Source organism: Prionailurus bengalensis, chromosome D2 (genome assembly GCF_016509475.1).
Source record: "Prionailurus bengalensis isolate Pbe53 chromosome D2, Fcat_Pben_1.1_paternal_pri, whole genome shotgun sequence".
In the NCBI taxonomy this organism is placed as follows: domain Eukaryota; kingdom Metazoa; phylum Chordata; class Mammalia; order Carnivora; family Felidae; genus Prionailurus; species Prionailurus bengalensis.
The window spans coordinates 7,135,697-7,161,750 of record NC_057351.1 but is presented as its reverse complement, the minus strand read 5'-3'; the positions used below and the strand labels follow the sequence as shown (position 1 = coordinate 7,161,750).

At 40.6% G+C, this 26,054-nt stretch overlaps 1 protein-coding gene across 5 annotated transcripts in view; it reads left to right on the top strand.

Moving 5' to 3' along the window:
- Nucleotides 1-25,497, top strand: part of ATAD1 (ATPase family AAA domain containing 1) — a 78,672-nt gene extending 53,175 nt beyond the window's left edge. For all 5 annotated transcript variants that reach the window (XM_043597997.1, XM_043597996.1, XM_043597998.1 and 2 more), the window contains 5 exons: nucleotides 1,622-1,728; nucleotides 9,855-9,944; nucleotides 13,000-13,050; nucleotides 22,116-22,249; nucleotides 24,088-25,497. In XM_043597997.1, the coding sequence (XP_043453932.1) occupies nucleotides 1,622-1,728; nucleotides 9,855-9,944; nucleotides 13,000-13,050; nucleotides 22,116-22,249; nucleotides 24,088-24,208 (503 nt within the window). In that variant the 3' untranslated portion in view covers nucleotides 24,209-25,497. The remainder of the gene's footprint in view (nucleotides 1-1,621; nucleotides 1,729-9,854; nucleotides 9,945-12,999; nucleotides 13,051-22,115; nucleotides 22,250-24,087) is intronic.
- The last annotated feature ends 557 nt before the right edge of the window (nucleotides 25,498-26,054 follow it).

Below are 26,054 nucleotides of genomic sequence, written 5' to 3'. Positions count from 1 at the left end.
GCACCATTTGTCAGGTATGCATTAACTTTAAAAATATTTTTTTCCCAACTTTTTTGTTAGTATCTACATATATGTCTTTTTCCATCCTTTGCAACATTCTGAGCTCTTAGATTTAAAGTGTCTCTTGTAAGCAGCACACATTTGGGTCTCCTAAGTGTCCAGTCTGATTTCCTAACCACCTATGTAGGTACTCTAAGACCATTTACATTTAACATTTTTTCTTTAATTTTTCTTCTATGTTTATTTACTTTTGAGAGAGAGAGAGAGACAGAGCGCAAGTAGGGACAGGGCAGAGAGAGAGGGAGACACAGGTTCCCAAGCAGGATCCAGGCTCACAGAGCCTGACGCAGGGCTTGAACCCATGAACTGTGAGATCATGACCTGAGCTGAAGTTGGACGCTTAACCGACTGGGCCACCCAGGCGCCCCTACATTTAACATTTGATGTAATTACTAATATAGTTAGGTTATTTATACTTCTCCAGCATTTTAAGTTTTTTATATTATTTCAAGCAGCTGTCTTGCCAGAACCAACTTCTTAGTAATGAAGATGATTTAGGAATAATTGATAGCAGAATTATGGTGGTTAGCTGGCAGCTGTACTGACACATATTATCTTTAAAAAGAAGCAATTTAAAAATGACTACATTTTCTACCTCCAGAATAGATGGGTTAGTTTTGTACCTAGTCCAACAGTGGGACGGATTGTATGAAACTGAAACTACAAAAGAAAATCCAGAATGTGTATTTGTCATCCAAAGACCCTGTAAAAAAAAATTTTTTTTTTAAGTTTGGACCAAAGCATTTCTGTGTAACTCACACGTATGATTGTAGTTTCAGTGCTAAAATGCTAGTTATTTGAAGGGATAGACGACAAAGCACTTGAAATAGGATTATACTAGAAAATCTAGGACTTATGACTGTCTTTTTTTCATAATTAGGATGTACTGTTCCTCCTACCCCTCTTTAAGAGCATTTCATGTTCTTTGTAGATAATTGGGAAGACAGCAAATAGTTCAAGAGAACATTTAAATTGTCCTCGAGTCTGTCACTGAGAGATAACTAAAGCGATTAGCGTTCTGGTGTATTTTCTTGCTGGCTTCTTTACATTGTGTCACGTATATGCACATGCCTACAAGCATGTGTGTTCGAAACCATTTTCTGTCCTGCATTTCCCACAGAATGGTGTTTTGACATTTTTCCAATGCCATTTTTCTTTATTTCCAGGAAAAGCGTGTGAAGAAAAAGAGTGTGACCCACAATTAAGAATACATAGGATGCACATAACCTGGGATGTTAGGGCCAAAGCATACAGACCTTCCTCCAAGACACCACTTGATCCGTATCTTCTAATTACCCGATCCTGTACTTCTTTGCATATGTTGGCATTAATGTATTGATAGGAAAGAATTGAAGATTGGGAGTTGATTGCGTTTTAATTTCTTAATTATTTGCCAAAATTGTTGTATCAGACCAATGTATGAAAAGGCATAGTCGAACTCTTTGTCTTGTACTCTTTCGCAAATTTGTTAGCTTTTGATTTTTTTGGTTAATGATTTGAAGTTTTACAATGAGTAAATAATTCAAATTAGTTTCTAAGGTTGAGGACTTCTTCCTTCTAGACTCCTTTCTGCGAAACCGTTCAAGTTCTGACCATGAAGCTACCGCCATGATGAAAGCTCAGTTTATGAGTCTGTGGGACGGATTGGATACTGACCACAGCTGTCAGGTGTGTGAAAGAAATCTGCCTTCAGCCGGTGGTGGTGGTGGGTGCTGATGGGGGATGGGGGGCAGCAGTGGGTGCTGGTGGCAGTGGCGACGGGTGTGGGGGGTGGCGGTGGTAGTAGGAAAAAATTTAGTGGGCCTCTTCTTAGGCTTTTTTAGAGAAGTTTTTTGTTGTTGTTGGTTCAGTCATTTGTTAGTAAAACTTTATCAATTCATTTAATAGTTTATTTCATATTTCACTGATACAAAATGTTTAATACTTAGTTTTATGGGCCTAGAAAAAAAATTTTTTAACTTTTTGGTTGGTTTTATTTTTTATTTATTTATTTTTTATTAATTTTATTATTTTTTTAATTTACATCCAAATGAGCATACAGTGCACCAGTGATTTTAGGAGGAAATTCATTAGTGCCCCTTACCCATTTAACCCATCCCCCCTCCCACGACCCCTCCAGTAACCCTTAGTTTGTTCTCTGTATTTAAGAGTCTCTTCTGTTTTGTCCCCCTCCCTGTTTTTATTATTATTTTTGTTTCCCTTCCCTTATGTTCATCTGTTTTGTCTCTTAAAGTCCTCATAGGAGTGAAGTCCTATGATATTTGTCTTTCTCTGACTAATTTCACTAGGTATAATACCCTCCAGTTCCATCCACGTACCTGCAAATGGCAAGATTTCATTTTGATTGCCGAGTAATACTCCATTGTATATATATACACATTTTCTTTATCCAATTATCCATTGATGGCTCTTTTCATACTTTGGCTATTGTTGATAGTGCTGCTATAAACATGGGGGTGCATGTGTCCCTTCGAAACAGCACACCTGTATCCGTGGAGAAATGCCTAGTTGTGCAATTGCTGGGTTGTAGGGTAGTTCTATTTTTAGTTTTTTGAGGAACCTCCATACTGTTTTCCAGAGGGGCTGCACCAGCTTGCATTCCCACCAGCAGTGCAAAAGAGATCCTCTCTCTCCGCATCCTCGCCAACATCCGTTGTTGCCTGAGTTGTTAATGTGAGCCATTCTGACAGGTGGGAGGTGGTATCTCATTGTGGTTTTGATGTGTATTTCCCTGATGATGAGTGATGCGGAGCATTTTTTCATGTGTCGGTTGGCCATCTGGATATCTGCTTTGGAGAAATGTCTATTCATGTCTTTTGCCCATGTCTTCACTGGATTATTTGTTTTTTGGGTGTTGAGTTTGATAAATTCTTGATAGATTTTGGATACTAACCCTTTATCTGATCTGTCATTTGCAAATATCTTCTCCCATTCTGTCAGTTGCCTTTTAGTTTTGCTGATTGTTTCCTTCGCTGTGCAGAAGCTTTTTATTTTGATGAGGTCCCAGTAGTTCATTTTTGCTTTTGTTTCCCTTGCCTCCGGAGACGTGTTGAGTAAGAAGTTGCTGTGGCTGAAGTCAGAGAGGTTTTTGCCTGTTTCCTCTTTGAGGATTTTGATGGCTTCCTGTCTTAGATTTAGGTCTTTCATCCATTTTGAGTTTGTTTTTGTGTATGGTGTAAAAAAGTGGTCCGGGTTCATTTTTCTGCATGTCGCTGTCCAGTTTTCTCAGCACCACTTGCTGAAGAGACTGCCTTTATTCCATTGGATATTCTTTCTTGCTTTGTCAAAGATTAGTTGGCCATACGTTTGTGCGTCCATTTCTAGGTTCTCTATTCTGTTCCATTGATCTGAGTGTCTGTTCTTGTGCCAGTACCATACTGTCTTGATGATGACAGCTTTGTAGTATAGCTTGAAGTCTGGGATTGTGATGCCTCCTGCTTCGGTTTTCTTTTTCAGGATTGCTTTGGCTATTCGGGGTCTTTTCTGGTTCCATACAAATTTTAGGATTATTTGTTCTAGCTCTCTGAAGAATGCTGGTGTTACTTTGATAGGGATTGCATTGAATATGTAGATTGCTTTGGGTAGTATTGACATTTTAATAACATTTGTTCTTCCTATCCAGGAGCATGGAATCTTTTTCCATTTTTTGTGTGTCTTCAGTTTCTTTCATAAGCTTTTTATGGTTTTCAGTGTATAGATTTTTCACGTCGTTGGTTAGATTTATTCCTAGGTATTTTATGTTTTTTGGTGTAATTGTAAATGGGATCGATTCCTTGATTTCTCTTTCTGTTGCTTCATTGTTGGTTTATAGGAATGCAACCAATTTCTGTGCATTGATTTTATATCCTGCAACTTTGCTGAGTTCATGAATCAGTTCTAGTAGTTTTTTGGTGGAATCTTTTGGGTTTTCCATATAGAGTATCATGTCATCTGTGAAGAGTGAAAGTTTGACCTCCTTCTGGCCGATTCGGATGCCTTTTATTTCTTTGTGTTGTCTGATTGCAGAGGCGAAGACTTCCAATACTATGTTGAATAACAGTGGCGAGAGTGGGCATCCCTGTCTTGTTCCTGACCTTAGGGGGAAAGCTCTCAGTTTTTCCCCATTGAGGATGATATTAGCGTTGGGTCTTTCTTATATGGCTTTTATGATCTCAAGGTTGATCTTTCTATCCCTACTTTCTTGAGGGTTTTTATCAAGAAAGGATGCTGTATTTTGTCAAATGCTTTCTCTGCATCTATTGAGAGGATCATATGGTTCTTGTCCTTTCTTTTTTTAAAACATTTTTTTAAATGTTTATTTTTGACAGAGAGAGACAGAGCATGAGTGGGGGAGCGGCAGAGAGAGAGGGAGACACAGAATCTGAAGTAGGCTCCAGGCTCTGAGCTGTCAGCACAGAGCCTGACGCAGGGCTCAAACTCACAGACTGTGAGATCATGACCTGAGCCAAAGTCGGACACTCAACTGACTGAGCCACCCAGGTGCCCCGGTTCTTGTCCTTTCTTTTATTGATGTGATGAACCATGTTAATTGTTTTGTGGATATTGAACTAGCCCCGCATCCCAGGTATAAATCTCACTTGGTCATGGTGAATAATTTTTTTGATGTATTGTTGGAGCCGGTTGGCTAATAATCTTGTTGAGATTTTTGCCTCCATGTTCATCAGGGAAGTCGGTCTATAGTTCTCCTTTTTTAGCGGGGTCTCTGGTTTTGGAGTCAAGGTAATGCTGGCTTCATGTTTGGTAGAATTCCCCTGGAAAGCCATCTGGGCCTGGACTCTTGTTTTTTGGGAGATTTTTGATTACTAATTCTATTTCCTTACTGGTTATGGGTCTGTTCAAATTTTCTATTTCTTCCTGTTTCACTGTTGGTAGCTTATATGATTCTAGGAATTTGTCCATTTCTTCCAGATTACCCATTTTATTGGCATATAATTCCTCATAATATTCTCTTATTACTGTTTTTATTTCTGCTGTGTTGATTGTGATCTCTCCTCTTTCATTCTTGATTTTATTTATTTGGGTCCTTTCCTTTTCCTTTTTGATCCAACTGGCTAGTGGTTTATCAATTTTGTTAATTCTTTCAAAGAACCACCTTCTGGTTTTGTTGGGAAGTTCTTTGTTTTTGTTTTTGTTTTTAATAATTATTTATACTTACCATTAAGTGATGGGGATCTGAAAGAATGGTTTGTGTATACTTTTGGTCATTTTGAGGGTTTATGTTAAACACAATGTTAAAAGATTGCCTAAGTGCCTGAAACAAATACTACAGAAAAGAGAAAACCGGGGTGAAGTCTCTCCTCTGAGGGAAAGGAAACAACTAGTGGCCGTGGGTACTCTGTGCATGTTTCGACCCTTTACCGTGAATCTTACACTCCCTCCTCTCAGTTCCTGTCCCCTTAGTTTCACTTTACTACTTTCATTAGCTGCTGGAACTCACACACTTGCCCACTTCCTGCCCCATGTACTTTCCTTAGGATCCCACTTTTATGAAAGTCTTTTATCCTACGCTTTGTCTCTGCCCTGTGGGCTCTGAAAACCAGAACCAAGGTCCCCTGGTATGGCCCCAAAGGGAAAGCCACCTGTCTTGTTCAGTGTACCTCTTGCGGTTTCCATTTTCTCTTAGTTCTTTGCCTCTGAGTAATCCATACTTTCCTGCCAGAACAGTAATGTATTTTCATTAAAAGAAAAAAAAAAACAAAAAACCTCACCCTGCATGTTTGTTTTTCTGCCACATTACTGGAAATGGCAGTTCGAGAACCAGAACTGAAAAATGCAGCCATTCTTCACATACCATTTCCCTCCGTTCCCCATGTGATCTTCCTATGGGATGCCCGTTGGATGCTCCTGTTCACACTGCGCGCGTTTTATCTCTCTTTCGTATTTTCTCTCTTTGTGCTACATTCTGAGAAATGTTTTTATTTTTTTTAGTTTAATTTGCCAATTAAACTAAAGTTTAACTAAAACTTAGTTTAGTTTAACTAAACCAAGTTTAGTTGCATCTCTTCTGCTAGAGTTAACCTTTTTATTGAGCTTACTTACATTTTTTAGTCCTAGAGATTCTTTTAGATCCTTCTTGAAGTCTGACGGGTCAGTTTTGATGGGCTCTGACCCATCAACTCATGTTTCCAGTTGGATTAGAGAACCAGAGTCCTGGCATCAACTAGCTGTGTGACCTTGATCAGATAATACAGTCACTTTGTATCTGAATGGAGGAGGGAGTACTGTCTATAAAAAAGGGAAGGATAGCATCCACTACAAACTGTTGAATGGTTTTAAGGAAGTTAAGTGCTTATAACTTGCCTGGTATAACTTAGTACCAGTTAACAAGTATTTGCTATGTGATTGTTTTTTTATTCCTTTAAATATGTTAACATACTAATTTTATAGTCTATTCAGCAGCAGTTCTAACATATGACTATACATCTGGTTCTGTCCTTTTTTGACTTTATGTGGTTTTTGCTTGTGTGTTTTGTGATTTCATGGGAAAAGTCATATTTGGTAAAACCGTGCATAGATTTTTGGAACCTATGTTGAAGGTTTGTTGCTCCTAAGAGGATTTTTTTTTTTTTGTCTTCTGCCAGATTTTTTTCAACACTAGGTAAATTCAGGTCTGAGATCCAGGTTAGCTGGTGAAGAACCATGAAATCGTAGGGATTTTGTGTGTGTGTGTGTTTATACATCTGACCAAGAACCAAATCTTGACTCTGCTGAATGCATTTTCTAATATTTCACACTGTTTTCAGGCCCTCCTACTTCATGAGTCCCAGCTTTGTGTAGGGTGGCCTCTTACCATCAAGCCTGTAAGGTGTCCAGTGCAAGCCCCACTGCCTAAGATCTGTACATTTCTGTGTGGCACGTGGGCAGCTTCTACCCTCCCTTGCCTCCCTTATGTGTAGGCTTCGCTGTTGGCCTTATCTTAATTCCTTTACGTTTTTGCAGATTCGTTGATTGATTGAGATTTTTTTATACTTCATTATTTTTGGTTTATAGCTGGAGGGCTTAAGGATCTCCTACATCCACCACATTACCATAAATCAAAAATTAAAACACCATCCTTAAAGAGAATATTAAGCCACATGTCCTCCTTCTACATCACCTTTATGAAAATAGAATTTCATGAGGAGGGAAAGTTGCCGTTAGTGTTTGGGTGATAGAAAACAAAGTAGAACATCTGTAAATTTAGGTGACGGTAATAGAAACAATGTTGTTAGTAATTGGTGCTAATAAATCTGTTCAAAATGGGAATAGTTGACAGGTTTCCAAAAACTGATTATCCTCCTAAGCAACAGTATTGAAAACACTTAGACTATTGAATAGTTAGCCCATGTAAGAGAAAATCGTTTAATATTATTTCGTATCAGAGCGTAGTTTTAGAAGTCAAGAAAATAGCATTTGGAGGAAGTATTCTCCAGAGCCACACAGCATGGTTCTGATATGAAACAACACTGAGTTTTCAGAACCGTCATTCTTTATTACACTGATGGTAATAATTTACTGTTTTCACTGTGATAAACCTTCATAGCAAATGAAGATGTTAATTTTTTATAAAGCTGACAAATTTTTTTCAACCTTTTTTGTGCGTTGAGGGGATTAAAATTGATGTTAACTTGAATATTAGTTTTAGACATATTCTTTCATATGAACGAGCCAGTCAGGCTTTCTCTAAAATTATCTATTCTGTGGTTACGGATCAAGCCCAGTACTCCAGCTTTTTCTTGTATGTGTGATATCCTACAGTGGAAACAGAGGTAGCCGAGTGGCCCAATCAGACCCGCCACCCGCACTGGGGGTCCGAAGGTACCCGCCACCGGCACTGGGGGTCTGAGGTAGCCGCCACCCACACTGGGGGTCAGAGGTACCCGATGACATGTTCTTCATCTGCTAAGACATGAGACATACAAGTTAACTGTGTATGTAGGGTAGTTGCTGACGTAGGTAAAGGTTTCAGGCATATTTTTAGATCTGATTATTTTAAATGTTAAATGATAAAGCATCACATGTTTTAAAGATTCTAAAAAGTCAACCAAAGCACTAATTTTTCTGCTTAAATACTAAAACAGTACTGTGTCTTCCCATTTTGGATTTTTGCTCATTTGCACTAGAGTTAAGATGTGTGTGTACAGTTGATCCGTTTTTGCCCCTTAAAATCACTGCTTGAAAGAGCTTCTTTAAGGGAAACAGGTAGTTTGAATCACTTGCTTTTTCTTCATCCTGAGTACCTGTTATCATCCTGTATGTATCCATTAGACTGTGTTGTGCTGGATTTGTTTAGATTCCTTGATCCTAATTTTTAGCATCCCATCTGCCATACTGGGTTTTGCTTTGTTTTTATTTCAGGTCGATGTGGTCAGTCTTCCGCAAGCTTCCATATCACTTTGAATCTCTTCTAACACATAATGTATACTGTATCTCAAAATGTTCTTCTACTCATACATTATCTTATGCAATTAGTTCCTTTGATCACTTTTAGGACTTCTTTGGTTTACATTTGATGGAAATTTTACTTTACTAATTTTATAGGGTTGTGGAAAGTCAATAAATCTGAAAAATAGGTAAGAGCCTTAATATTTTGATTTTAGGACCACTTAATTTAAATACAAAATTGCATTATATTGTGGAACTAACATTTCTCAAATTTACCTTTGTATTTACATTTTTTCCCTCTAGGTGGCAACCTGTCAACAGTGAAATTGAAAATAATTTGTCTCTTGAATGTCATTAAATGTAGAGTAGAAGTAGAATATAAGGTTTAATGGATCTTTCAGCATGTTCTGGAAGTTAGATTTCAGATTATTTCAGAAATTGAGAACCTCTTAGGCTGAAATAAAATTATATTAAAGAAAAGTTTCCATTAGAATACTGATAAATTTCATTTTGGGTAGCAGATGTGGGCTGTTATTGGGTTCTATAAAAAATACCAACAATAATGTTAATATTGAGGGCTTCCAGAAATTAACTTATTTTGGATATCTCTGTCTTTATTTGCGTTGATTTTTCATGTCTATATCCTTTATGAGTAAAGTGACATAGGCCCAGAGATTGGCAGGTCACCAGCATTTTCTTTTCTTTTTTTAAAAATTAATTATTTTTCCAGTAATCTCTACCCCCAACATGGGGCTCAAACTCACAACCCCAAGGTCAAGAGTCACACACACTACCGACTGAGCCAGCCAAGCACCTAATTCTTTTTTCTTTTTTAAATTCTGCCCAGCATTTATCTGATTAATTTTTGCCCTTGTTGAAAGTTTGATCACTTGAGGTTTTATTGTAGCATTGAGAAGACATCACCGGCAGGGCTGACAGTGCCGTGAGATAGTGGTGTGAAATCTAGAGGAAAAAGTACACGATACCTGTTACCGCCACCAGAATCCTTAGACTCAGGGGAAATGATTTAATTTTAGTATCGAAGGACGTGAAGTGTCCCCTGTATAGATTCCCAAGCTGTAACCTAAATGGCTTTTAGTTATTCAGTGTGTAGCCACTGAGCAAACCATATATTGCAAAATACTTTTTATTTTAAATCTTCATAATTCTTCAGTAACTAACCAGTATATTAGTTACTAAAATTCTGGTGAAATGCATCAGTCTTACACTTTTGCCATCATTGGATCCATTTAGGATTAACTTTGACTTGCAGGTATAAATTTTTGAGTAATACTAGATTAAAGTCATTTTTTAAAGAAGATGTAAACACTCCTTATTTTTCCATAGCTTCTAAGCCCTGGTAGTAATATCCTAAAAGGTGCATTATCAGTGGAGTTAATGCCTTGTGTTTTCTTTCTGTGCCCACCCAGGTCATAGTTATGGGGGCCACCAACCGTCCTCAGGACCTTGACTCGGCCATAATGAGAAGAATGCCTACAAGGTTTCATATCAACCAGCCTGTAAGTGCTTGTGATTGATGTTGTGCATTGTTAGAGACTCAGCTTTTTACAGGAAAGGAATGATTTGGCTTTTAATTTTTTTAATGTTTATTTTTTATTTTGGAGAGAGACAGAGTGCGAGTGGGAGAGGGGCAGAGAGAGAGGGAGACACAGAATCTTTAGTAGGCTCCAGGCTCCAGGCTCTGAGCTGTCAGCACTGAGCCTAACGCGGGGCTCGAACCCATGAACTGTGAGATCATGACCTGAGCTGAAGTGAGGCATTTGACTGATCCACCCAGGCACCCCAGGAATGATCTTTTTTTAATAGGATTGACTTACTATTTATGGCAGGCAGGAAAGGAATGGGGTAGGAGTCCCTGTAATTATTTGTCCTTTCCACTCTGTCTTGCTTTTTTTCTTCTTTCTTTCCTAAGATGAGTGTCATTTGCTTCCCTTCAGAGTCTATACTTACCTCGTGTGCTTAGCCACCTGTTTGATTTTCTTTAGAATGTAGCAAGTTGTCTGAGAAAGTACATAGAAAATTGAAATTATAATTTTGGTTTGGCACAGGATAAAATTAGGAGGGATGGGGTTAAAGAGTTGTTCTGTTCAGAAGGCTGACAAATCGCTTCTCGGCCTTTTGGCTCAGATCAAGTGCAGAAGGCTGACAAGAACTGGATTTATCTGATTGATTATTGTCAATTGTAATCTGGGCTTCCCTTTGATAGGATTAATGATTAACCAGTGGCTAAGATATTACACTTTAACTTAACGTAGATGTAAGGGTGTACTGGACCAGGACTGTCTTCTTTCTAGCATCCTTTTCTGTCAGTTAAGAAGTACCCTCGAGTAGGTGATTATAACTTGCTGGTACTCTACATAATTTTTGCACAGAATCCTCAAATCGTGAATTTTGGGTGCCTTTCGATGGAAGAGGGAAAAAACAGGGTTGATCATTGAAAATGCGCACCATTCAGTCAGGCCGCGTGTTACATGTATGGCTGTGTAGAGGGATTTTTAGTGTCAATCCTTTCAAATTTTGAAATAAAAGATTATAATATCCCTGAGAGTCTCTGGCTAAAAAACATCTGTCCCACTGTGTATTCCGCAACTTACCAGTTTGTGGCAATAAACTTGGTTTCCTAAAATTGAGGGTTGTGGCCTCTTACTCTGATCAGTTATTTGGTGTAGCTAAGACCTCGGCCTCTCTGAGAGAGAGAGAGCATGCTCAGAGTGAGCCGCTCTTAGAAGATTTACCTGCTACAGCAATGGAGAAATTCACCTTGCTGAAATTCACACTAAATTTATTTAGCGTGACTAGCGCTGAGCACTGGTTTGTGTCAGGCACCCGCCAGACTCCGGGGAATGGAGCACGGCCCCTGTCCTCAGCTCTGGGTGGCACGGGAGGCAGACACGTAAATGAATGACATAAAAGATACTTACCAAAAGAATGTTTGAAGAACTGAGACCCTGAAATGATGCTGAAAGCCGATAATTCTGTCTGAGTAGTAGTAAGCTTTACAGAATCCAGGATGGCAGGAGTTTGATACGCAGGGGAGACGAGGAAAGGCAAGAATGTGTGGAAGGTAATGTGTATTTGCTGAGACTCTGGGGGTAGTTCAGGCAGGGCGTCCGGGAAGCAGAGGGACCCGAGGCTGGAGAAGTAGGCTGCCGCCAGGTTTACGTGGCTTTTGTCTGCCTTGCCTATGAATCGGGCTTTTGCGTTGGCAAGACAGCAGGACGTTTTTAAAGAAAATTAATTTCCTTCCCTCGGCGGATCTGAAGACAAAGATTACATTGATGGAATCTCTGTCTGGAGTCCGACAGGAAACAGGTTTTTGACACACAGTAGAATAGAACAAGGATACAACAACTCACAAGGTAGCCTTTACTACAGTTCTCATTTTAACATATTAATTGTGTTAGTTACCAAAATGGGTTGTCAGACTTGTTACAAATTTGTATGCTGTTAATGTACAAACTGGGATTTTGTGACCCCCTTTTCATTCCATTTTTAGTGGATACATATACTCTATAGGGTAATTTTCTTCTTATTGCAGAACTCTGATGTCGAAGTATCTGATTAACCTTACCTTAAAACTCTTCTCCAAATTAAGTGGTTATTCACAAAAAGTAGTCATTGGTCATCACATAACATACCAAATTTACCTTCATACTTAACCATCTTGAATTACGGGAACAGCAGGGTTTGGTTGTGTTTTTTCCGGTCACTTGATTTGATACTGGTGGTAACTAGCTGTGTCTTCAGTGGTTGTGAGAGCAAGAATGAGTTCAGCCATAATACATTTTTAAAGCCTTTATATTGACTTTCTATGTAAGGTATCCTATCAAAATGCCTGTTCTGTGATATAATGTGAGCCATCGCTTGGGTGGAAAGTGTATAAACACGTGTACTGCCAACGCCAAACAAAAACTGACTGATATAAATTAGCGAGTGAGGGAGTGGTGTGCAGACGTGGAGGAACTGAGCCTACATCGCTGCCATCCTGTCCAATTATGTAAATGAAGAAAAGAACATTTGCCAGAGCCGTAGAGGAAAGACACTGAAGGGCATGTTATTTCCCAGACATTGTGCTAATCGCTGGGGATTCAGAAGAAGAAGACAGGAGGGGCGCCTGGGTGGCGCAGTCGGTTAAGCGTCCGACTTCAGCCAGGTCACGATCTCCCCGGTCCGGGAGTTCGAGCCCCGCGTCAGGCTCTGGCCTGATGGCTCAGAGCCTGGAGCCAGTTTCCGATTCTGTGTCTCCCTCTCTCTCTGACCCTCCCCCGTTCATGCTCTGTCTCTCTCTGTCCCAAAAATAAATAAACGTTGAAAAAAAAAAATTTTAAAAAAAAAAAAAGAAGAAGAAGACAGGAATTCAGTAGGTTGACCACAATTACTCTAGAGTCTAGAATCTAGACCTTGCTTAGCCAACATATTTTATGATTTTTGTTAGAGTTTCTGGCGTTTCCTGCAAGTATTGTCAGATAGTTTACAGAGGAAAGAAGAAATATCACGAAAACTAGTTGATCCTTATTTTTGTTAAATGCTAACTGGAAATGATTCTGGTTTTAGGCTCTAAAACAAAGAGAAGCAATCCTGAGACTCATCTTGAAAAATGAAAACGTAAGTAGAAAATTACATTTTCCCCCAACCTGTAAATATGTTTATGTTCATAAAACCGTTTTAGAAATGAAAAAGTAATTGGAGAATAAACAGCTTTGTACTTGACATAAATCACTGTAAAACTGTTGGCCGTTCATGTAACGCATTAGCCATGGTCCATTTGAACTAATTAACGATGGTCTGCTTTTTTTAAAAGTGCTGTGTTTCATATCTTTGATATTTTTAGGCTGCTCTTCAGTTATATAAGATACATTTATTTTTGTACAGCAGTATGGGTTTTATTTATTTGATTACGATATTTTTTGAAGTTGCAGTTGAGATTTAAAAGGGTACGATAATCAAAATTTAAATGGGTTCTGTATTGAAGGTCACATCCTTCAGAATTAAAACATGTACGTTAAATGGCATTCAGAGAAGAATCCCACTTCCCCTACATTTCTTCTGTGTCCCTTCAGGTGACCCAGTCTCTAATAGCACGTAGGACATACTGTTACTCCTTTTCCTTTTCCTACATGAGCCATATTGATAAACTGCATACCCTGTCCTATGCATTGCTTTTGTCACTCATCTTGGAGACCTCTCCATATTCGCAGATAGTGTCTTTATTCTGTGTGCTCAGTCGCTCTCTCTCGCTCTCTCTCTCGTTTTTGCATTGCACAGGACTCCACTGTCTGGATATACCACGATTCATTAAATCAGTGCCATATTGAAGAACATTCAGGTTGATTCCAGTCTTTTACTACTACAAAAATGCCGCATTGAATAACAACCTTGAACATATGTCACTTCACACTTGTCCAGGGATGTTAGTAGGGGTGATTTTCCAGAAAAGGAATTGCTAGATCAGAGGATCTGATTTAGAATTTTGGTAGCTCTTGCCAAATTCCACGCTGATGTACTCACACCAGCAGCGTTAGCGCCTCCCCAGCTGCCTTGCCGACGAGTGCGGTGGGGCTTTGTGCCCACGTGATCTAGGTGGAAAACGGTGTCTCGTTGTATTTTTAAGGATGAAATGAGCATTTCGTGTTTAAGAGCCTCTTGAGGTTTTTTTCTGTGAAATACCCATTCATATTCTTGGCCGATTTTTCTATTGCAGTGTTCTTGTTCTTAGGGATTTATAGGAACTCTAATATATTAGGGAGAATTCTCTTAGTTTATACGATTTGAAGTATTTTTTCCTGGTTTGTTTTTCTTAACTTACTGGGTTCTTTTCCCCCGTTTTTGGCTTCTGAGTTCTGAATAACATGGCATTCTTCACCATCCTAAACTTTGTATCTAAGCTCTATTTGAGGGGCGCCTGGCTGGCTGAGTCGGTGGAACACGTGACTCTTGATTGCGGGGTCATGGATTCAAGCACCACATCAGGCATAGGGCTTACTTAAAAAAAATAAGTAAATAAAATAAACTCACTCCTTGAACTTGCTGTCCAAACTAAAAAACCTGGTAGATTCCCATAGGGAGGGTTGCTTGTATTTTGTGGTTTTCCTCCATGAATCACTGTCAGGGTGATTGTGCCCCTCGCCGCCCTACTTCCCACTCCCCAGGTTTCCCCTCGTACTGCATCTGTGAGCATTTTAGTTTCACTTCTAAAAGAAATAATTATTTTCTTTTTTGACTTAATCTCATAACCATTATTACACTTAACAAAAAAAGGACAATAATTCATTATTATCGTTGAATATCTAGTCTGTTCAAATTTCCTGCTGTCTCCTAAATGGCTTGTTATTTATTTTTTTTTACCATGTATTTGACTCAGGATCCATATAGTGTTCATAATTCGCAATTATTTGATAATTTCTTTTTAAGTTTTATTTATATTTAGAGAGAGAGAGAGAGAGAGAGAGAGAGCGCACATGTATGTATGCACATGAGCTGGGGGAGGGGTAGAGAGAGAGGGAGGGAGAGAATCCCAAGCAGGTTCTGCACTGTCAGCACAGAGTGTGACACGGGACTCAAACCCATGAACTGTGAGATCATGACCTGAGTGGAAATCAAGAGTTGGACACTTAACCGACTGAGCCACCCAGGTGCCCCAATAGCTTTCAGATCTCTTTTAATCGTAGGCTATAGATTATTCCTTCATCTCCCCCCTTTCTTTCCCCCCACTTTCTTTTCAGTGTATTTGTTGAAAAATCCAGGTTGGGTTCATCCACATTTTTCTATGGTCTGGACTTTGCTGATTGCACAGGAGCAGTTGTTTCACAGCAAGCAGGGTGAGGCGCCCCTGGCCCCTCAGCCCAGTTCCCTGGGTATTTTTGCTTATTTTTCTGTATTCATTTTAGAATTAATTTGTCTTATTCAAGAAGAAACAAACGCTAGATTTTTAGTGGATCATAATTCAAGAGAATTAAGATCTTTTTGATGTTGAATCTCCTATCCAAAAACAAGTATGGCTTTTTGGTTGTTTTGAGTCTTTCAGTAGTGTCCTGTTCATTTATTTCTTTAAAACATATAAAAAAAGACATACGCTAAATTGCAAAAGTGTAAGGAACCTAGCAAATTACACAGTTACTAACTATTTGGGGGAGCATAGAGCTATTTAATAAAGAGATAAATGCTATGCAGCCTTTTCTTAAAAACTTCATGTGCATGAAATGTTTTTTGCAATTTCGGGGAAATTCTTAAAACTCTCCAAGTGTTCTAGGGGAAAGAACTCCTATAGGAGCATGAAATCAACAACTTCCATTTGCCCTTTAACTGATTAGTTGATAACTACTTTCAAGACATCGTGTCGTTGTCGTGCTGTTTAGGTGAAAGACACTTAATTGGTAAACCTTTAACAAAGACAGGCATCAAGGAGCAGTTCAGAAAGAAAACAAAGGAGATAAAATAATGCCACAAGTTCTTTAAGTTAGGATGGCTATGATGTGGCTTGACATTTATCAAATATTAGAAGGTAATTGCTGACAATTTTGTAGAGACTTCGAGTTAATACAATTATTTAATTTAAAAATATTTAATGAAAGATGGTATTGCTGGAAGTTTAACATTTTTGAACCATGTGTATGTGGTTTAATAAAGATATAGATGATATAGATGATTCACGTATAGATAATGAATGTAAATCATAGCATTTAAGCTCTGTCTCATAAGATAGCCATACTTCACGTAGGCTGTAATGTTTTCACATTTAACTTAAGAAACTCCTCATTATTGGGGTGCCTGGGGTGTGGTTCAGTCAGTTAAGTATCTGACTTCAGCTCAGGTCTTGATCTCACAGTTTGTGGGTTTGAGCCCCACATCGGGCTCTGTTGCTGTCAGCACAGAGCCCTGCTTCAGATCCTCTGTCCCCCTCTCTTTCTGCCCCGACCTCACTCTCCTGTACTCTATTTCTCTCTCAAAAATAAACATTAAAAAAAAACTCCTCATTTCTTTTTTTTTTTTTTTTAATAAAGTTTATTTATTTTGAGAGAGCACACAAGCAAATGCAGGCAAACAGGGTAGAGGGGTGGAGAGAGAGCCGGAGAGAGAATCCCAAGCAGGCTCCACACTGTCAGCAGAAAGCCCGATGCAGGGCTCAATCCCACAAACTGTGAGATCATGACCTGAGCCGAAACCAAGAGTTGGATGCTCAACCAACTGAGTCACTCAGGCGCCCCAGAAACTCATTGTTTCTGAACTTTGATTTCAGGGGCGCCTGGGTGGCTCAGTCGGTTAAGCATCTGACTTCAGCTCAGGTCATGATCTCACGGCTCATGAGTTCGAGCCCTACGTCGGGCTCTGTGCTGACGGCTCAGAGACTGGAGCCTGCTTGGGATCTTCTCTCTCTCCCTATCTTCCCTTCTCTCTCTCTCTCTCTCTCTCTCTCAAAAATACCTAAACATCAAAAACAATTTTTTTAATAAATAAACTTTGATTTCAGTATTCTGCTTTTTTTTTTTTTTTTAAGATTAACACCTTTGGAAATCCTTTTAGACTGACATTTGTCATGGGTATAAGGAATTTTTAGCACTCTGTTTCTTAAAGCACAAAGAATTAGTGTCCATTTTTGTGATGCAGAGTATGAATGCTCTGGATAATTGTTGACACAAGACCATCTTATTCCCCACTAGCTGCTACTTGTATGCTGAAGGCATATTGTTACTTCAGTAGAGTCTGAAAGAAATTAATGTAATTTTGCTAAAAAGATGCCTCAAATGATAGTGTTTTCCAGTCTTCTCATGTTTCTTTACTAATAGGTCCTTAACAAAATTTAGTCATTGAAAACAGATGGTGTGGGGCACCTGGGTGGCTCAGGTAAGCATCTGACTTGGTGTCAGGTCATGTTCTCAGAGTTTGTGGGTCCAAGCCCCACGTTGGGCTCTCTGCTGTCAGCGGGGAGCCTGCTTTAGACCCTCCGTCTGTCTCTCTCTCTCTCTCTCTCTCTCTCTCTCTGTCTCTGCCTCTCCCCACTCGTGCTCATCCTCTCTCAAAAATAAATAAACATTTGGGGCGCCTGGGTGGCTCAGTCGGTTAAGCGGCCGACTTCAGCTCAGGTCATGATCTCATGGTCCATGAGTTCAAGCCCCGCGTCGGGCTCTGTGCTGACAGCTCAGAGCCTGGAGCCCGCTTCGGATTCTGTGTCTCCCTCTCTGTCTGGCCATCCCCCGTTTGTGCTCTGTCTCTGTCTTTCAAAAAAGGATAAATGTTAAAAAAAAAAAAAATTAAAATAAATAAATAAATAAATACATAAATAAACATTAAAAAAAATTAAAACAGACAGTGTAGTGGTTTTGGCTTAAAGTTTTAAGTATGAAAGGATTAGAACTAATAAAATGTATACATTATACAGGTTTCCTGTCTCTGTACTGAGGAGACTTGAGTTTTTTCCCGACAAACAAATCTGAGTTTATACCTTTTCCATAATGTAGCAGGAGTGGTTATTAACAAGCGTGGGCTTTGGAGACCGGCCTGAGGGTCCCACGTTCTGGCTTCAACCCTACCTTCTGGGGGACCTTGGGCAAATAGCGTTCAGTGTCCCTATGCCTCATTTTTCTTACTGGGAAGGTAGACGTAATGCCAACAATCTCATAGAATTGTTTTGAGAATTTAAGTGCTACATGTAAAATGCTGAGAGTACATGCCTGTGTGCCATCCATGGTAGACAGAGGAAATAAATGCTGTTCCTTCGGGCCGTATTAGAAAGTTGTTCATTTATTTCAGTATCGTTCCCAGTACGAACCGTGAGCTCATGACCTGAGCTGAAACCAAGAGTTGCACGCTCAACCAACTGAGTCACTCAGCCACCTCAGAAACTCCTCGTTATTTCTGAACTTTGATTTCAGTATTCTGCTTTTTTTTTTTTTTTTTAAGAGTAGAACCTTTGGAAATCCTTTTAGGATGACATTCGGCACGGGTATAAGGGATGTCTAATGAAAACAGTTCCCATGACTTTCTGGTTTATCTACTAGCTGTTATAAAAAGGGTTACTTTCCAATTATTTGCTGTGTACCTAGCATAGTGGTGAGATATACATTGTTTTACTTAATCCTCAGTTCATCTGAGGAGCACATGTTGATGCTATTTTACGTTGAAGAAACTGGAACTCAGAGAAGTTCTATAATAAATTGCCCAGGCTGATGTAGCAAGTAGTGATGGAGCCTTTCCCTCAACCATTATGGCATGCTGCCTCTGTTCATCTTGCTCCCCTGCTGCCCGGAATCTTCTCCTCTTTGATATTTTCTCATACTTGCTTTGTTCATCTTTATCGCTTTGTAACTTTATCGCTGTGTCGTGCACAAGATTTGTGAGTGGTTAGGACATAGTGTGGCCCGACAAAGTATGGCCAAAAGATGGGGTGGAGGTGTTGATTGTTTAAGTGGGGAAGACGAATTGTTAATATTTCAGAGTACAATTTGGAAGGTGTTAAGTAGGTTTTTTTTAATTTTTTTTTTTTTATGTTTATTTTTGAGAGACGGGGAGAGACAGAGCATGAGCAGGGGAGGGACAGGGGGTGGGGGGGACGCAGAATCCGAAGCAGGCTCCAGGCTCTGGGCTGTCAGCACAGAGCCCGACACGGGGCTCGAACTCACAAACTGTGAGATCATGACCTGAGCTGAAGTCAGCCGCTCAACTGAGACACCCAGGCGCCCCTTATTTTTTTTTTTTACTGTTTATTTATTTTTGAGAGAGACAGTGTGTGTGAGCAGGGGAGGGACAGAGAGAGAGGGAGACCTAGAATCCGAAGCAGGCTCCAGGCTCTGAGCTGTCATCACAGAGCCTGACGCGGGGCTGGAACCCACAAACCGTGAGATCACGACCTGAGCTGAAGTCAGACGCTTAAACGACTGAGCCACCCAGGCGCCCCTCTTAAGTAGCTTTTTTAATGTATGGAATATTTTATACACAGACACAACCTTATATCCACCACCCAGATTTAAGGTGATCTTAACATGTTTGCTTCCCATGTCCTGCAGTCACTGTCACTGGTAGCCCGTTGTCCTGGTGGGTAGTGGAAATTTGTTTCGTGGTTGTGTGTGGATGGACATGTGATGCGTGTGCAGGTGTAGGTTATTTTTACTCTTCCGTGAGTTTTACAAACTGTAGAGAAATTAGATTCTTGCATGTCTGGTGCCGTGTGTTTGTGCACATGTAAGAAGGGTTGTCAGATACAAGGGAGCATATGCTTCCCAGGAAGAGAATAGACAGGTCTGATGATAATCAGAAGCATGATGAGGCAACATGCCCAGAATGAAAGAAAAGCCCCCGGGAACAGATTTACAACCCTGTGACCAACAGGGGACCAATATCCAAATTATACAGAAGCCCCGTAGTGAGTTCGTCATGTTTTCTGTTGTGTACATCAGATCACAGGTGCTCACTGTAACTAGAAGTGCTTACTGTGTGATCCATCAGTACGTGATACGGGAGTTCACTCGAGATTGGGACTGTCAATCTCGGGAGCTGTGAGTTCGAGCACCATGCTGCGTGTAGAGATTACTTAAGATCTTAAAGAAAACATCTCCCAGTATTACTGTGGATTTGTCCATCTCACTCTGTCCTTACGTTCATTTCTGCTGTGTGTATTTCAGGGCCATATTTTATTAAATGTATATCAGTGCAGAATTGTTGTATTTTTCTGATGTATTATTTTTTTATTATTTAATGATTTCTATTCCAAATTATGTGTGTTGAGTAAAAATCTATTGATCTGATGAGAATAGAACTAAATTAGCTTTCTTTTGGTTAATATTTGCCTTGTCTGTCCTTTCTCAATCTTTTGAACTTTTTTTTTCTTTTAAAACTGAACACCAAATCTGTTTTATTTTCCCCTTGGACAGGGTGTGACCATTCTAAACCTCAAATTAACTGCATTTTGGTTTTTTATATAGTCTAATGGACTTTCACCAGCCTAGCCTATTTGCATTTGTGGGGATCACTGATAAGCTTTGATTCATTCTTTCTTATTCTAGTACTTTCTATGTATTATGCTTTTTGTTTTTTGCCCACCCACCCCCACTCTTGTGTTTTCTTCCCTTTTTTCCTCTTCTTCTACTGTTTCGGAAGTTACACATTCTCTTTTTATGTTTTACTGGTACCCTTAAAATTTTTTTACATATACCTATAGTCCAGGTTAACACTATTTCCTCCCTCTTCCTCCCTCTTCCTGATACTATAATTTTACTTCACATGTTTCTGCATGGATGTTCCCTGTCTCACATCACATATTCTGTGTCTCACATTTTAGTTCCACATTGTTTCCCCACCCCAAATTTTAAATGACTGTTACTACTGTGTATGTATTAAAGCTTGCTTGCTTGCTTGATTTATTTATTAAAAAATTTTTTTGATGTTTATTTTTGAGAGAGTACGAGTGGGGGAGGGGCAGCGAGAGAGAGGAAGACACAGAATCTGAAGCAGGCTCCAGGCTCCAAACTGTCAGCACAGAGCCTGATGTGGGGCTCGAACTCACAAACCGATGCGGGGCTTGAACCCACGAACCGTGAGGTCGTGACCTGAGCCGAAGTCTGATGCCCAACCAACTGAGCCCCCCAAGGCGCCCCTATTAAAACTTATTTAGTCCCGTGTTTACCATTTTTTTCGCTTAGCTCTACTGCCAGCCCCACACCTACCTCCTGCGTTCACTTCTGTTCCCAAAGAATGTGGGGTATCTCCTCATTCAACCCCCAGTTGTAGAGATGAGGAGACCAGCGTCGCATGAGGTCACAGTTGCAGAGCTGACTGTAGACCCCACACCGTCTGGCGTCCCAGTCTCGTGCACAGTTGCCAGTGTTACTCAAACACTGGGGCTTACCCAGTGGGCATTTAATAACTCATAGAGGTGGCATTTCAGGTCGGTGGAAGAAAGTAAGTGTTGTTAAGGCAGATGGTCAGCTATGCAGGGGAAGAGTTCGGCTGGACCTTAACCACAGCGTGTCCACGGCCCGGCTCTGGTGTGACCTCGGGCAGTGTATTTAAGCTCCCTCAGAACAAGAACACTGCCTGGCAGGGTCCCCTGAGACTAATTAACATGCAGAGTGCTTAGTGTGGCGAGTGACACATATGCATCATCTGATAGAAGGACGTCGTTCTTGCTCATTTTCTCTTCTCAACCTACACGGAAGCCTAGTGTGTACTCTCCTAGGCCTGCCATGCGCCCAGGACGGTGACCGAAGCGGCTCGGCCGTGTAAGCTTATGTTGAGGAACGAGACTATTACGCTGAGTGTTGGGCTGGTAAACAGAGCATTGCAGCCAAAGGGCAAGCGAGCGCCCGTTGATAGGTTTGCTGTCATGGCCCCAGGACTTGATGTGGGCTGTTTGCCAAGAATGGTGAATGCAGTCCTGCAACTCAGGACCTTCCTAAGAGGAGCCAAGGAGAGTCCGACAGTGTTTGAGTGTCTGTTCTTCCCTCTCGCTTCATGATCTATCGAGTAAGGCTTTATTTAATACTCCAGTCATAATGGCAGTTCATGACAATTAGATTTCAAAACTCCAGGTTTTACGGCTAAAGGAAAAGTAGAAACAAAGTATTTTTGGATGATTCTCCTTCCATACTATTCCAACATGCTTAACATTCTTTACGTGGAAGGACAGTGGCTAGATCATGCTCTGCAGCACTTTTCACATTTGTTTTTCCTCGTGAAAGGTGGACAGGCACGTGGACCTGCTGGAAGTCGCCCAGGAGACGGACGGTTTCTCAGGCAGTGACCTGAAGGAGATGTGCAGGGACGCCGCCCTCCTGTGTGTCCGGGAGTATGTTAACTCTACATCGGAAGAAAGGTATCATCTCCTATTTCTCAGACCCTTTTAGACCTTTCAGGGTGGTTTCCGTTATTTTTCTTTACAATACCAACTCTGCTTATGGTAGAAAAGGTGAACTTGAATTAACAATCTCCCCAACTTTATGAACTGCCCTTTTTTCTTCCTAAAGGGAAGTTCTGAAAGCGAGTTGGGGACGGGGGTTGTGGGGAGGCTCTGGAAGGAAGGGGAAGAAACAGAAGCTGCACGTTTGCCAAAAATCCCCGCACTGGGTCACAGGAGGCCGACGGCAGCTTAGGCTTACTTACTCCTAGGAAAGAGGGTTCTCTAGGATTCCCGGACTGCTTTGCACTTGAAAGTCCTAGTTCCATTGCCTGTGCTCTTCCAGGGATTTCCCACGTGAGTGGGCCTGGGGGCCATTGCTGGGGATTAGACTTCAGTGTGTTAACAGTAATGCGTGTGCTAAACAGACTGTTGTCACTGGGGCAAACTTCACTCGAAAGCAGTGTCAGAGCACGAGTTTGAGAAACCAGCTCTGTGCCCGGCTGTTTCAGCAGAGACGCTAGTGAGCCGGCTCAAGTCCGCCCCCATGAACTGTGTCCTGCAAGGACCTTTCCCAGAAGGCCGCTTGCCCTGGGCCAGCCTAACACTGCGTTTCTAAGCGTCTTTTCAGAGTATTGACCTTCTGATGAAGAGTTTCTGTAACTCTTAGCACACTGTTGTACTTTGGGGCCTCATGTTGAATGAGTTCTCCGCCTCTGGCCCCTTTTTCTAAGGCCTCCTCCCTCATCCGCCGCCAAGGCTCTCTCTCCAGGAGACTTGGATGTGCTGGTGGTGCCATGTTTTTAATGACCATGTTTTTAATGACGGTGCGTCGCCATAGCAAGCTTCACCAAAAACTCTTTCGCTTGGTGTAGGAAGAAAGGTTAGCTATGTTTGCCCTAGTCCTGCACCTGCCTTCAGTGCTCCCTGGGGCCCCGTTATGGAGAGGCTCACTTTATTTATTTGTTGCTGGATTACTCCAGCTCCCCTAATGCTGATGCTGGGAATACTTTTGACCTCTGACCGGAGCCAAGAGCCTACTTGCCAAAGGTTTTTATTCTTGTGTATAAGAAAATGAGGAGAGGAGGAGAAACAACTTATGAATACGTTTTGTGTGAATAAGTTACATTAATAAAGAAAGTCGTATTTTTCTGCTGTCCTCAAAGCCTTTGAAAATTTTATATGTCAGGATGAAAAATCTGGGTCTTAGACTTGGCTTATCGTAAATTTTTCCCTAAATGTTTTTCCCTAAATGTTTGTAAATTACAAGGAGACATTATGTATTGGATTTTGTTTTTCTCATTATTGAATAGGGGAGGTTTAGGCTAGTTGGTTTTTATTAATGGCAAAGAATTTTATTTTTAGTTTGTCACATGCTAAATATGTACATGAATATATACCCAAGAATGCTACTTTTAATTTCAGTTTTCATGGGAATAATTTTTGATTCCTTGATGGGAATTCTACGCCCACGTAAATAAACTGCACACCTTTATCTAATATTTCCACGTTGTGCCAACATTCTGCATTTGGTTCTTAGTGTGAGGTATTTGGTTTTCATGACCACATCTGCAACACTGAGTTACAGCCGGCCATTTTGGCCCCCTCCCTCCCAGCAGCCCGTGCTTCTAAAAACATCCTCCCCAGCTTGTGTCTGCACAGAAAATTCTGGAAGCATTCACATGAAGCTCATAATTGTGGCTGTCCTTGGGGGTCTTAGGTGGGACAAAGGTTTCATTTCTTAATCTCAGGAGGATGTTTTAGGGAGGTGTATTTGAAAGTTATTTGACCATCTGGAGGTTTTGTCTGTGTCTTAGCCGCGATGAAGATGAAATCCGGCCTGTGCAACAGCAGGACCTGCATCGAGCGATTGAGAAGATGAAGAAATCCAAGGACGCCGCATTTCAGAATGTTTTGACACATGTTTGTTTAGATTAAGAGTAAAGATCATTTGTACAGTTCAGTGTGATCTAGTTTGGTGCACTCTTATCATCAGTGGAAATAGAATGAAAACAGGAATGTCCTTCACGCCGTGAGAGAGTTAAATGTTCACGACACTGGTTTTATACTCTGACTCCTAAGTTATTGAGATGTAGTTGTTCTATAAGCGGTGTTACTACTCGTCAGAAATCATGAGGAGGAACAGTCTAATCCAGCCTGAGTGCGGGCTCGCGTCTGACCTCTGTCTCCGGACGCTGCGGCCTCAGAGCATCTAAGCTGGTCTTAAAGTAACGATTTGTCGAGTCATTCGTGGAAACAGGGATGTGGGTAAGTGCTGGTTTCTCGATATGTGAGTGAGTGAGTGTGTGTGTGCGCGCGCGTGTGTGTATTAAATGTATATATTCACACATTTTATATTGATATTCTGTAGATATGTTTGAATACGGAAACTTTTTTTTACCCCAACTACTGAATCAAAAAGTACCAAATCGTGTACAGCAGAACTAAGATTTCTGGTTGTGTGTAAAGGTACAGTGATTCAGCCATTTCCAGCTGTCACCTGTGTCCGCTTTCGTTTTAAGTTGAGCATTTCTCTGCAGTGGAATAGTCGGAGTCCTCCACGTCTCTGCTTCAGAAGGGGCTCCACTATTACGCTGGTCGGAAAATCCAATAAAAATACTTGATCAGTGATCAGCATTGAGTGGTTGTCAGGCATTTGGATGATCGACACGGATTTCAAGTCTTTCTGTAAGCACACTGAGCAGAGGCCTGTTTTCAATTGGTACACGTGAACGTGGTTGGAGGAGCCTTTCCAAATGGCTTTGAAAAACTACAGTGCCATGCAGTACACATCTGTGACTTTTCCTTCATTTGATGGAACGTAGTTCTGTTGTAACCATGGTTTTGTAATGTTATTTTAAAGTTATGTTTTTTAATTATGGTCAAATATAATTTGGTCATCAGAAATGAAATGATAGTTTAAAACAAGTAGCTGTTGCTAGCTGTGCTAAAAATACTCATTTTGTGACTTTGATTTTTAAAGTTTTCTTAGCATATTATAAATTGTGCCCTAGTTAGTACAGATACACACGTCAGAGTCCCCATATTGTATCTGTAGTCATTCGATGCTGTGTGCCCTCCATAGGAAACATTTTTTTTTTGTCCAGAATTTCACTAACCAGAATTCTGTTATAGGCCCTTAAACACACCGCATGAGGAAAATGGCACAATATGGTCTTGAGGTGCCTTCTGTGAACCATCTGAAAGATTAAATTATGCTCCATATATTTTTGTTTTTATTGTATTTCTTTGAAACTCTTCAGTCTTCATTCGTGAGTCATTAGAGTAATTTATTTGATAGTTGGTCTCTCACTTGAACCTGTTGGGGAGTTTATTTGGTTGTGCGAGTAGCGGGCGGGTAGAGATTGCGGAAAGCACTCTGGACGACAAAAAGCAAGTTTCGAAAACTGTGAACATGATTAAAAATTGACTGCAAAACACAAGATATCAAAAATAAAAAGTTTCGGGGCACCTGGGTGGCGCAGTCGGTTAAGCGTCCGACTTCAGCCAGGTCACGATCTTGCGGTCCGTGAGTTCGAGCCCCGCGTCGGGCTCTGGGCTGATGGCTCGGAGCCTGGAGCCTGTTTCCGATTCTGTGTCTCCCTCTCTCTCTGCCCCTCCCCCGTTCATGCTCTGTCTCTCTCTGTCCCAAAAATAAATAAACGTTGAAAAAAAAAATTTTTAAACAAAAAAATAAAAAGTTTCGTCTCCCGTTTTTAATAACTATATTATACGATTATTTTATAAACATACAATAAAGAGGTCCCTCTTTATTAATTTTTCT